Source organism: Colletotrichum aenigma (genome assembly GCF_013390185.1).
Source record: "Colletotrichum aenigma strain Cg56 chromosome Unknown KSG_Cg56_contig02, whole genome shotgun sequence".
NCBI lineage: Eukaryota > Fungi > Ascomycota > Sordariomycetes > Glomerellales > Glomerellaceae > Colletotrichum > Colletotrichum aenigma.
This window is the reverse complement of record NW_023500908.1, coordinates 1,426,584-1,439,278: the sequence shown is the minus strand read 5'-3', so window position 1 is coordinate 1,439,278 and position 12,695 is coordinate 1,426,584. Positions and strand designations below refer to the sequence as shown.

Below are 12,695 nucleotides of genomic sequence, written 5' to 3'. Positions count from 1 at the left end.
CGGCCGGAGAGGAACCGTTGGAAGCCCGGCGCCGGAGAAAACTAGCCTTTGCCGCAGTCACATCGCGATTCGTTCCCCGCCGTCAAGCTGCTGCCGTTCAAGTCGTAGCTCACCAACCACTCCCCAGCCCACTCATGCTCCGGCAGCCCCAGCGCCGGGTTCCGCCGATTAACCCCCCTCGCGACCAGCACTCTGGCGTACGCCGGGTCAAAGACGAACAGCGTCTCGCCGGTAACAGTATCTTTCACTTCCGCTGTGGCCGCGAGCTCGTCAATGTTGATGACAGAGGTCGGGCCTCCTGCCACTGACGCCCACTCGATCTGCGCCTTGATATGCTTTGCAGTATCGGGGTTGAAGCGGGTGTCGATGAAGTATAGGTTGTTTTTGCCGGCGGCCGCGACGTAGGGGGTGTCGGGCGCTACGATCTGGGGACCATGCCAGGCTTCGATGAATGTTGGTTTGTAGTCGCTGTTGCGGTATTCTTCCAAGAAGGTTGGCGGGCCTTCGCGAGGTCGGAATGGGTTTATGAGCATGGCGATGAACGGCCCAAATATCATTGCAGTGAAAACAAATGGTGAGATGAGGGCACTTGAACTACGTTCCACAAGTCTCTTCTCTTTTCATTCTCGTGCGAGATCCGGGTCACCTTATTTTTTTTACGAAGCCAAGGAACGACACCTAATTCGATCGTTGGTTGTCATGGTTGGTCCGTCAGAAGGAAGGTGCCCCATGATGCTAACCCTTCACAGATGCAGAAAGCTGACCATGACGTGACAAATCCAGATAGTGACCAAATACGAGGACCCAGGGGCCCGTCTGTCATCGACCAACAGTCAATGCAAGCTCTAGCCCCATCAGTACACCCAGCATGGATTACCAAAAAGGAAGCTCGGTTCAAGTCGAAGCCAACAACCAACGCAAACTCCCAGATCAAGCGGCACAGTCGGGCGTCAACAGATGTGCCCTTCTTAGTTAAGCTGCGTCCCATGCAGCATCCGTATCGACTCACTCCGGAAAGGTAACCGCCAATGAAGGAGAACTTCAGAAGCGCCAATGCAGTCCAAAGGTTCCCCGGCGTCAACGTCACCTTTTGGCGTAAAGAGTTATTGCAGAAACCCATCCTCCATTCCCGTCATATTTCTTCCTGCCATCCGTTCTTGCTCGTCTAATTTCAGAGTTTTTCAAGGTCCCTAAACAGTCCAGGTCCCTTCTACTCCTATTTTCTCTCTCTTCGTTTTTCCTCGTATGCAGTGATAATACTCAAGCGCCGGAGTCGTCCTGAGAACTCCGATGCGTTCCGAGTTCTGTTACAGATGCACTTGGAATGTTATAAATCATGAGAGACCCTGAAGCAGCTATATGTAGCTATTAGCTTAGCCTCATGGGTTTACTCTCATTCGACAGATATAAAAGCTGTGTGGTAGAGACGGCCAACTGTGATACAAGACAGAGAATCTTTATCATCCTCGTGAGAGTTGAAAGTCTATTCAACTGCAATTCGTATCACTGATTAAGAAACTAGTGTAATTGTGACTTATAGATTGGAATGGAACGCCATGAACATGCTCCTATCGTCGGCGTCCAGCCTCAGTGGCTGAGTATTACGGTAAGAAGAGCTTTTATCAAACTTAGCGGCGTGGATCTGAATAATCTGGACATCCTACCACTGTGTCATCACCCATCGTTAGACACTAGTGTCTGAAGTGACGAGTCATCTTTCCAATCACTCTAAGAGCTACAAGGCATTTTCGTTGCATGTATTGCTATAGCTCGACTGCAGTCCAATTCTACGACGGTGCAGCGTCTGTCATCTTCGATATAAGGTAAGATTGGTACGGGGGATTGAATGTTAGGAAACACAAGTGATAGCTAAGAACCAAAGTTGATTACATGAGGTGCTTCAAGATCTACTAAATAACCTAGGCATCACATAAACACTGTCAAAATGTTACTGTGGCGTGTCGCCTAAAGGCCCGCAACAACCTAACACGTCAGTTTGTAATTATCTGTACTAAATACTTTGCGTATAGGAGGCAGGAAGGACGAGGGAGTATTGAGCTTCAGAAGCACCAGATTCTGCATTCATCATGCAGCCGCCTAATGCAGACTTCAGTACATGTGCGTACCGCCGCTGATGTACCACTCCTACTCACACTCCTTTCGGTCGAACTTGGGACATATCTAGGCCTGTCTCGACTCCACGTTGCATCTTTCTTCTAATTTATACGAAGTATGAAGACCTAAAATTCCTCTCGAACTGACTAACAGCATTGAACAAGACTATATAAATGACTAGTCTTCGAGATAAGTGCTTTTGAGACGGAGAAGCAAGCAATGAACTTGTATCACCAAGCGTTTGACGTGAAACATGATTAGGCTGAATATTCAGATGCAAAGCCCGAGCAAAGTTGAGTTTTTGATCAGGATGAAGTTCTGCGACCATTCATGCCTGTTTCCCAGCCTTCCTAGCTAAGTATTCGAGCAAGACGGCATCAGGCAGTCACGCTCTAGACGCCGTGAGGCAAAGAGAAACGGGTATTCTTTACCAGCTTTGGTCTACCGCTTTTAGTCCAATGTGTGATATCAAGGTACGTAAATCGACTCATTTGCCGCTTGCGGGTCATAGGCTATCAGTTGAGAGGATATCTGTCGAATGAGCTTTTATAGCTATGCACTCGACCCATTTTACATATCTAGGGAAAAGAGTGAAGAGGTCGCTTGAAATCACTTGGGCGTTATACATGAATTGGAGTCCTTTTGAACCGTTAATTCACAGCAAGAAATGCCATGGAAAGTTTACATGGTAACAGCACAGCGGTTGACTCTGCGGCTTCCGAGTCGCCTAGTGAGCCCGAGCAGTCTGCGTCTCGACCGCAAACGTCATGCAAGAAGGACAAGAAGAACAAGGCTGGCGGAACAACTTTCAGCAACTCTGAGTAGATTTTATGCAAGTTCAGAAAGTTGATTGTTGCTGTAAACCTTGGGCCGGCGGGTGAAACCTCGTCCGCAGATCACGGCGTATTCGCCAAGCCAGAACGACCGAGTATCGGGCCAATTTATTTAGGAAAGTTTACGACAACCACCTCATTACGGGTTCGATTGCATTTTCTCGTGGGCATGCAAGGCTGACTCGATGCTGTTGAGAAACAAGAGGTTAGATACTAGTGCCAGATTGCCGAAAGCAGTTATTTTCTTACATTGTCTAACCACACAGCTGCACTAGACAACAAGATCTGCCAGATCTCCTCTCCACAGGATCGCTTGGCCGCATCATGTCCCACATACTCAAGGCGGAAGCAGGTCACGCGAGTCGCAATTGAAATGTTTGAGCTCGGTGAGGCAAGAGATACTTTTGGAGAGTTATGCCAGCGACTAATTTAAAAGTATCAAGAGGGTTGGTTTCCCTCAAAGTTTCCTCTCCATCTCATCTCATCATCAACTTCTCTACTCTATCAATTCACATCTCATTCCCTCAATCATTCTCCCGCTCTACTGAACTACCCAATTTCCAAGCCCACATATCCCGCAATCATGTACGTCGCCAAGGCCCTCACTACCTTCCTCTGCCTCGCCTCCGTCCAAGGGTACGTCATCACTATTTTCGACGGCAAAGACTGCAAAGGCGAAAGCAAGAGGATCAACGTCTGGGACAACACCTGCAGAGACACTAACGTTCTCAACACGAACTCGTTCCGTGTCGAGAAGTATGGTGGCGGCCGCCAGGTGGCCGATTTCTATCCATCCAACAGCTGCGGTACTCGGAGAATCACCTCATGGGCAGCTGATGGAGGGAGCGGCACCTTCAAGCAAGGCATATGTCTCAATTTAGGCGAGCCGGCTAGGGCCTTTGGCTCGCGTTCCGGGTAGTCAACTGGTCTCGTCGGACGGAAGGTAGGGCCCTGTTTCCGAATGGCCATGAAATTCGTTTCAATTTTCTGACATCTTGTAGGACGATGAAGTATTTCGAGTTGCTTCTGATCTGTCTCCACTTCAGTTTGGCGTAACTTGTCTGGTGATTTGAAAGTCCAGGAGTGGATTTTGTGGACCGCCGAGTCCAGTACCGCGTTTAACACAGCTAACTGAAACGGCGAGGAGACTCTTCTCGACATTGGTACCGGCTCTTGAACTACAAAATTGTCACTCTTTAGAACAAATCAATTTAATCTAAGATGTTGCTCTGTGATTTATTTGACGCACTCAATCAGACAACCAGACCTACCTAGGCCCAGCAACTGGTGTAAGTCGAGTAAAGACCGTATTTTCTCATACACCTGATATATGCATATCGATAAGGTCTCGCGATGTCATCTTATTCCAGGGTCCAACAGCTCTCCATCCATCCCGCAGCTCCAACATCACCCAACACAAAACCACAAACTCCCAAAGCTCACCACACCAACAATGCGACAATGACAACACCACGCCCCTGGACGCCCCCCCTCCTCCTCCGAATCCGCTTCACAACCTCCCTCCCCGACCTCGACCTCGACATCCCCTCCCCCTCCCAAACAACAGTCGCCGCCCTCAAACACCTCATCCGCTCCCGCCTCGCCCAACCAGACTCCCAGCGCCGCCTCCGCTTCATCCACCAAGGCAAGATCCTCCCCGACGCGTCCGCCCTCTCCTCCGTCCTCCGGCCCCTCCCGCCGCCGCCCTCCTCCACCTCCGGCACCCCGACAACACCGTCCTTCCCGAGCGGCGGCTCCGCAGACGACCCAAAGGGCAAGGGCAAAGCAAAAGCCCACGACGCCGCCCCGCCGCGCGTCTACGTCAACTGCAGCATCGGCGACAGCCTCACCGACGCCGAGCTCGCCGCTGAGGCAGAGGCCGCCCTCCTCGCGCCCTCCGCCCAGCCCAACTCCTCCTCCGGCACAAACGCACCCGACGGCCATGGCTCGTCCCCCGGCGGCAGCGGCCACCCGCAGGCCCAGCAGCGCCCGACGCCCCGCGGCTTCGACAGGCTTCTCAACGCGGGCTTCACCGCCGCCGAGGTGAACGCGCTGCGCCTGCAGTTCCGCGAGATCCGCGCCGCGCAGTACACCCCCGACACGATGCCGAGCCCGGACACGATGCGCTCGATGGAGGACGCGTGGATCGACACCAACGCCCAGGGCGCGCTGCCGGGCGGCGCAGGTGCGGGCGGCGAGGGCGGAGACGGCGGTGGCGGCGACGATGCGTTTGGCGTGATGAGCGGGGTCCTGGACGTGCTGATTGAGGGCATGATTGTTGGGTTCTTCTGGCCGCTCGGGTGTCTTGGATGGCTGTCGAGAGAGGGTAACATGCTTTCTGGACGCTGGCAGGATTTCATTGGGTTCGGCGTTACTTTGAGCATCATTATTGGCGTGATCAGAGCATTTTCGGGAGACCGGTGAGGGCATGGGATTGGTGAAGTCCATGCATTTTAGGTATGGCGTTAGGTTGTGGCTTTATGATACCAGGGCACTGCAGAATGGAGGCGAAAACAGGGCATGATTAGACTGCCTGATATTTATTTGCCTGCGTGACCATGTTTCCCGTGTAGTAGATAACTTGCTCCAAATTACGGACAACGGTAGAAGGAATAACATAGATAGAGGCGATAGCGAGGACGATGACGAGGACAAGGAACAGCAACGAGGGACGACGACGACAATGCTACTGACAATGACAATACTACTGACAGCGAACAGCAACGACGATGGCGACGATGATGCTAGCGACGACGACAGACGACGACAGACGACGACAGTAAGGACGACGATGATCACACAGAGGGAGCAAAAAAGGGCCATTACTGCTTCATTGGTGGCCATGGAGTAAGGACTGTGCAAGCCTCTTACAACCCCGTATCCGCGCACACAAAGATTCTACATGGTATAAACCTCCTAAACCGCCAACGCCTTTTTGGAACCCCCGAGGCTACATAAACAAACGACAATGCTAGGAGTAGACTAAGCTGCTGAACCAAGGGGAGACGAACTCGAAACAAACCTTTCAGAGGTACAAGCTCTGGGCGGCAACAATGTCGCGGCGGACCTTGGCCAGACTGTCCTCGAACTTTTGACAGAGCTCCTCGCTACCCATAACCTTGGCACCTTGACCCATCTGGCGCATGAGCTCTTCCAGACGGCGGAAGAGACGGATCAGGGATCCTTCGTACGCGTTGGTCATTTTGCTGGCGATGGTGTTAGTGCGTTAATGACATTGCTTGGGCGGCATTACATACCAAATATCTGCGAATGGCTTGCCCTGGGCCCATGAGTATACAGTCTCCATCAACTGCCACTTGAATCCAGCCAGGTATTCATCCTCGTTGAGCTCAAGCTTGCTCTCTCTGCTAACCTTGGCGACCTGCTTCGCCTTGGCCTGTACCTCGCGGTAGGGCTTGGCCAGTTCCTCGCGGAGGGCTGCGGTCTCAAGCTTCTCGTCAAGGACGAAGCAGCTGAGAACGGATGCTATCATCTCCGGGGAGAGTTCGTTGAAGAAACGGTCGAATAGGAGTTCGGCCAGAACAAGTTCGTGACCCTCAGTGGATGAAATTTCGCAGGCCACACGGGCCTTGAGCTCAACGACCTCGTTCTCGTTGAGGAAACCAAGACGGCGCAGGACACGCTTGCGCCCCTTGAGCTCGTCCATCTGAGCAATGCTGTGAAGTCTCGCAATCTCCTTCTTCTTGGCCTTGATTTGCTCGCCCAGCTTCTCCTTGGCACGATACTGCAGATAGAGCTCGGGGAGTAGGGGAGATCCGTGGAGAGGGTTGGTGATCAGACGAGCCTCCAACATCTCAATTTTCCTCATAAGAGATCTGAAGGAGTCGTCGGTGATGCCCATATTCTCGATCGGGTCGAGGCTAGGCACTCCGTCAGGAAATCTTCTGCAAACCTCTCTGAGAGCATTGCTGGCCGCCTCAATACCCGCTTGGCTCTTCGGCTCCTTCGGCATGAAAATTCTGATTTGACTGATGTTCTTGATGCAGGTCAAGAGGCAAGGGATGATCTCGAAGCGTGCACCTTCGCCAGGCTCGTCGGGCTTGGCGCAAGGAATCATTCCGGGGGCCATGTCGCCAGACGAAGGGCGCTCATTTACCTGAGGAGCCGGCTTGCTCTTCTGGTCGACGAACATCATGACGTCGATGAAGTAGGTCTCTTGAGGGGGGTACTCGGGTTCTCCAGGCTTGTTCGCCTTACGCTTTGCCAAGTCACAGACAACACCCCAGCCGTAATCGGTGCCGCCCAGAGTAGTGTTGGTCTTCTTTGGGTCGTGAATTCTGACCAGGCGGCCAGGCTGCATGAAGTCTATGCAGTAATCCGGGTGCTGAATCACGGCACGCATGTCGCTGGTGTATTGCTCGAGTTGGTTCCGCAAGTTATAATATTCCTTGACGGTGGCCTCATCGGCAATGGACATGGCGTCCCTCTCCTGCTGGAGCGCCATCAGGTCGCGCTCGAGAGCGGGAACACTGGCACCGGTCTGGAACTGGTGGAAGCAGCGCTCGAGCATGAATTCGGGAGAAATAGCCTCGATTCTGAGGAGGTTGAGGATCATGTTGTAGCCGAGGTAGAAAGCAGAGTTGAGACGGTCCTGCTCACCAACAACGATAGCGCGTGCGGTGTCCGGCTCCATCTTGTCGTCGATCATCATGATGACGATACCACGGGAATCCAGACCTCTACGACCAGCGCGACCAGACATCTGGATGTATTCTGACGGGGTCAAAGGTCTTCGCTTGACGCCGTCCCATTTGGTGACTTGAGTGAAGACAACAGTCTTGGCAGGCATGTTGAGACCAATAGAGAATGTCTCGGTCGCAACGAGGACCTTGATAAGGGACTCCTGGAAGAGAATCTCAATGGTCTCCTTCAAGATGGGGAGAAGACCGGAGTGATGCACACCGATGCCCTTCTGCAGCAGAGGAAGCAAGTTCTGGATCTGGGGGAGCTCACGATCAGCTTCGGATAAGCTCTGAATAGCGTTATTGAAGACAGTCTTGACCATGGCCTGCTCGGAGTCGTTGTTGAACTGGAAGTGAGAGATGTTCAGGGCCAGATTCTCGACCTCCTTCTTGCTGAAGTTGAAGATGATGACAGGGTGGAAGCTCTTCTGCATGATCATTCTGACGATCTTGGAGATGTCGGACTTCATGTCGGCTGCCTGGCCACCCTTTTGAGTGTTCTTTTTGGCACCCTTGCCCTTCCAGTTGGCGTTCGCGTTGGAGGGGTCTTGGCCTTTGCCCGCCTCAACCAAAGCCATAGTCTTCTGGAAGTTGCCTTCTCTGAAGACACCCTTCTCGTCCACCACCAAAAAGATACCGTTGCCGCCAGAGGGGAAAAAGTAGTTCTGAAGAGGAGTAGGTCGGAAATCGGTGTAAACGACGTGACACGCTTGGTGGTGGATCTTGGCAATCCACTCGGCGAACTGGAAGGCGTTCGGGATGGTGGCGGACAGGAATACGTAGCGAACCTTATCGGGAAGAAGAATGATCGTCTCCTCCCAGACCACACCTCTCGTCTTATCTCTCATGTAGTGGATCTCGTCGAAAACGACCCAGGCAACCTCGCGCATGATCTCGGAACCGCGGTACAACATGGAGCGCAAAATCTCGGTGGTCATAACGAGGCAACTGGCGGTGGGGTTGATCGTGACATCACCAGTCATCAGGCCGACATCGCCAAACAGGGCTTCAAAGTCTCGGTACTTTTGGTTGGAAAGGGCCTTGATCGGACTCGTGTAGATGACGCGCTGGTTCCGCTTCAAACATTGGGCGATCGCGTATTCGGCGACAACCGTCTTTCCGGCAGACGTGTGGGCAGAGACCAGCACACTCTCCTCTCTCTCGATCGAAGCGACTGACAGCGCCTGGAAAGGATCGAGCTTAAAGTTGTATTTCCGCGCGGGCTCGGCCGGGGGCTTGTGCTCTGAGAGAGGGACGTATTCGTAGTCCAGGTCAGGAGGCAAGGCGACCTGATGCTGAATGTTGTGGGACAGGACGAGAGATTCGTCCTCGGCCTTGGTGAATGTAGCTGCGCCAGCGACCTCTCGGGACTCGGCAGTCTGGAAGGTGTCGGTCAAGACGGGCTGGGCTTCGTCCTCCTTCTTTCGGCGCTTGTGACTCTCGTGCTGGTCGTCGGACGTGGCAGCCGCATCATCGGCATCCTCTCCGTCTCGAGAGGTCTCGTCGGCGTCGGGCATGTCCGCGTCTTCCTGCTTAAGGGCGACGCCATTCTTGATCTCGCCATCGGCCTTGCGCTTCTTGCTCTTCTTGTCCTTCTTGCGCGACTTGGGCGGCTGAGACGACACTTCGGGCTCGGCCTCACTAGGCGACTGGTCGTGGGCCCCAGCAGGAGCGTCGAAAACGTCAAAAAGCTCGTCCATGGCGGGCGGCTTGGGTGGGGTGACGAGCGTACTGACAATGGTAGTAAGGGTATGCTGGTGGAACAATTGTCTTAAAGGGATGACAGCGATGGCAGACGACGACGATTGTGGACGACGTCAAAGGTGGACGACGACGACGACAACAACGGCGTTAGTGGTGAGAGACGAGAAGGAGCTCTCTCGATCTTGCCTGCTGCGATCGCAATCACAGGTGCCAGGGAAAAAAAGTTAGAGGTCAGTGCACCTGGAGGGTGGGCCAACAGGCAGAAAAGGAAAGAAAAAAATCGGCAATGGCTCAGGGCGGCAGGCGGTCGCGCTCCTACCAGTTGCAAATCCCGACCGCAGACTGGACGTCACACTGCGAAAGAGTCACGTGTGCTTACCTAATAGCATCCCGGCCTGAGGATCTTTGGAGCTTAGCCGGATCACACCTCAGACCACCCTTCTGAATGACTTCAACACCGTAACGAAACCTCTGTCTCCCCCAATTGCGCGTCGCGATCGCCTCAGAACAACCCGCCAAAGTACACACGGCCTCCCCCGATCTTCGCGCCGTCCAATTGATGCTGACCTCTCGCCCGTAGATGCTCGCCCGTGCCGCTGCCCGCGCGGTCCCCCAGACTCGCACCGTCGTCGCCCGCCGCGGCTTCACCACCACCCGCGCCCAGATGAGCTCTCCCTACCACTACCCCGAGGGCCCCTACTCCAACATCCCCTTCAACCCCAAGTCCAAGTGGTTCGGCGCCGGTTTCTGGACCTACTCCGCCGTCGGCTTCTTCGCCCCCTTCGGCATCGCTGGTGCGTCCTTTTTTCCGCCCCTCCGGCTTCTGCCGAACCGATATCGAACTTGCTTTGCTAACGAAGTGACAGCCTGGCAAACTTACAAGCCCAAGGCTTAAATGGGCACAATCGCTGTTTTCTTGAGTCGATCGCGAGTGTACACCATGGAATGAGTTGGACCCAGGGGCGGCTTTGTACATGAGCAGAAATAGAGCATTTCGCCCTCAGCGATTCCTTTTCACCACATTTTACACCAATATGTTTCTGCAAGTGACTGCAACCCCGCGCTCTGATGATCTCATATTACGATCCTGCGAGTTGGCTACTGAACCTTGCACAATGACACGACCATCTGCTAGATTGCATGCCTAAGTAGGTAGGATATGAAATCATATTTTACAGTTATTGGTATCATGGTCTATAGTTGTAATATTTACGCGCGCCGATGTCTAATTGACTTAGGCTTTGGGACGAATTTCGGGAACACTGTATGATCCTTCCCAGCGAGCAAAAGGCTGGCGTACGAGTCCAGGAACTGGGCCTGATCCTCGCCCAGTAGCCATCTCGACTTCAGTTGATCGTACACATCCAGCACTGCTTGGTGACTTTTGTTACACTTTCTGTAGGCGCGGAGAGCCCAGATAACGAGCCATGTGTCGAGATAGATACCCTCGTGTGCGTCATTCGCCTGGCTCTGCCAGGGTGTGTTATCGAGAGCCGTCAAAAGTGATTGGAACACGGCATTCAAACGCCTCGGACTCCATTCACTCTCGAAAACACCACCGTGAGTCACAAATGCCTTGAATAGCATGATGAAGATGCTTCCATGTACGGGAATCTGGTACGTCTTCATCTCGTCCAGGTACTGCGCAATCCTCTCGAGGTTGCCTCCCTTGGTCCCGTAGTGACTGATGAGGACTTTGTAAGTCTGCAGATCCGGCCTCATATCCGAGAGCTCCTGCAGCTGCGGCCGCATCTCCGGCACTTTCTTGGAAACCGTTGTGAACATCTTGAGAACCTGAAGAATCATGCCGTTCGTGTGCCAGTGCCGGTCGGGGAAGTGGGCCGCCTTGGAGTGTGCCTGCTTCATGTGCTTGTAGACCCTGTGGGCTGCGGCCTCCTCGCCGCATCGCAGGAAACTCGCTATCACGCAGTTAAGAACAGTCGAGTCCACGAGCTCTCCGTCCTCAACCATCTCTTTGTACGCGGCCCGTACGCCGTCCCCGTCCCCTTGAAGGCCGAAAAAGTGTATCAAGCTGACGTGGTGGTACCGGGTGAACTCGATATTTCGGGACCGCATTTCCTTGTATATCATCTCAGCCAGCTCAAAATTGCCAGACTTGGATGCGGAGTCGAAGAGGATGTTGAATGTGACGTCGTTGCCTTGTACTCCGGCATCCCTCTCCATCTCCTTCCATATTTGCAAGGTATGTTCGGTCTCCGTTGTGGTCGTGAGACCGACATATCGGCTTGCTAGCGACAGAGCAAAGTTCCACTCGCTGCGTCGCAATGGGATTCCACTATCCTTGACCTCCCCGATGAGGGAAAAGTAGCGCAGCATCGACTTTGAATTTCTCCTCACTGGTGTGCCGAACGCTTTGAGCAACCGATGTCGCAAGTGTGCTGGCATCTGAATCATCCTCGGCTCCGGCAGCGTCAAGTACAAGTCGTATATAGCGTCCAGGCTGATCCTACTAGGATGCCACAGCCTTAGGTTCACAGCCTCGTTAAGCCTCTGCAGCAGCTCACCTAGGCTTTTGTCGTCGCGGACTGCTTGCTGTAATGATGGATACCGGTTGTCCGCCTCCCTGTCGCTGATTTCGATTTTGGAGGGCTCGGGCTGAGCGAATCGGTTCAAGTATGGGTCCCGTGCGAGTTCCAGGTGTTCCTCCACCGTTCCCGCGTTGCGTACATCGACATTGCCGACGAAATGCAAAAGTTTTCTCTGTTGCGTCTTGCTCAGAACCACCTTCGTGTTCGATTCGGACTCGGGGTCCGAAGCGGCGGCAGCGGCATTGCTGTATCGCTGTACCCGTTGGCGGCAGGGCAGTACTTCGTGGGGAGGGGCGGATCGCGGCCGTCTGGAGGGCGCCGGCAAGAAGGTGGACAGCAGCCACGAGGCCGTCTGCGGGCAGTGCGCTCCATGTGTGCGAGCATGTCTGTGGAGATCACGGCGGCAACGGGGAGCAGCCGGCGCCCTCGGAGGTCTTGTTTCGTCTCGGAGCTCGGGGCGTAAAGAAACTGCAGCTGCTCGGGTGGCAGAGGGTCGAGTCGAGAGGATCGCGCCGCATAAGGACCCGTCAATCCGGCTGAGAGCTTTCATGGGCTGTCGTGCATTGCGGCCCAGAGAGTCACCGTCCCATCCAAGAGCGCGAGACGGCGGTCAGTTGGGAAGACAGGAGGAGCGGAGAGGCGAGGGAAAAAGGCCAACGGCAAGGTTAAGAAGCTTGAGCTGGTTGACCAAAAGCTCCAGGATGATTGGATTGGGAATTATTTCGCAGTGGGTGGGGCCGTGCCGGCCGGCCACGGCGTTAGGATTGGCCGACCGGTCCAAAATTCTGAGC

At 53.9% G+C, this 12,695-nt stretch overlaps 5 protein-coding genes across 5 annotated transcripts; 2 read left to right on the top strand and 3 right to left on the bottom strand.

Annotated features, from left to right (window-relative positions):
* Positions 1-41: 41 nt before the first annotated feature.
* On the bottom strand, positions 42-533 carry CGCA056_v002409 (uncharacterized protein; the record flags this gene model as incomplete). The annotated part of the gene is made up of 1 exon (XM_037317667.1): positions 42-533. One exon carries the CDS (start codon positions 531-533, stop codon positions 42-44), a length of 492 nt encoding a protein of 163 aa, XP_037184279.1.
* A 3,876-nt stretch (positions 534-4,409) lies between these two features.
* dsc3 (DSC E3 ubiquitin ligase complex subunit 3) lies at positions 4,410-5,372 on the top strand (the record flags this gene model as incomplete). The annotated part of the gene is made up of 1 exon (XM_037317666.1): positions 4,410-5,372. The coding sequence occupies one exon, from the start codon at positions 4,410-4,412 to the stop codon at positions 5,370-5,372; it is 963 nt and encodes a 320-aa protein (XP_037184282.1).
* A 601-nt stretch (positions 5,373-5,973) lies between these two features.
* On the bottom strand, positions 5,974-9,351 carry mtr4 (ATP-dependent RNA helicase mtr4; the record flags this gene model as incomplete). The annotated part of the gene is made up of 2 exons (XM_037317665.1): positions 5,974-6,154; positions 6,206-9,351. The coding sequence occupies 2 exons, from the start codon at positions 9,349-9,351 to the stop codon at positions 5,974-5,976; spliced, it is 3,327 nt and encodes a 1,108-aa protein (XP_037183370.1).
* Positions 9,352-9,935: 584 nt separating this feature from the next.
* CGCA056_v002406 (uncharacterized protein) lies at positions 9,936-10,250 on the top strand (the record flags this gene model as incomplete). Its single annotated transcript, XM_037317664.1, has 2 exons — positions 9,936-10,149; positions 10,222-10,250. 2 exons carry the CDS (start codon positions 9,936-9,938, stop codon positions 10,248-10,250), a joined length of 243 nt encoding a protein of 80 aa, XP_037183371.1.
* Positions 10,251-10,564: 314 nt separating this feature from the next.
* CGCA056_v002405 (Pentatricopeptide repeat-containing protein) lies at positions 10,565-12,454 on the bottom strand (the record flags this gene model as incomplete). Its single annotated transcript, XM_037317663.1, has 1 exon — positions 10,565-12,454. The coding sequence occupies one exon, from the start codon at positions 12,452-12,454 to the stop codon at positions 10,565-10,567; it is 1,890 nt and encodes a 629-aa protein (XP_037184298.1).
* Between the last annotated feature and the right edge of the window lie 241 nt (positions 12,455-12,695).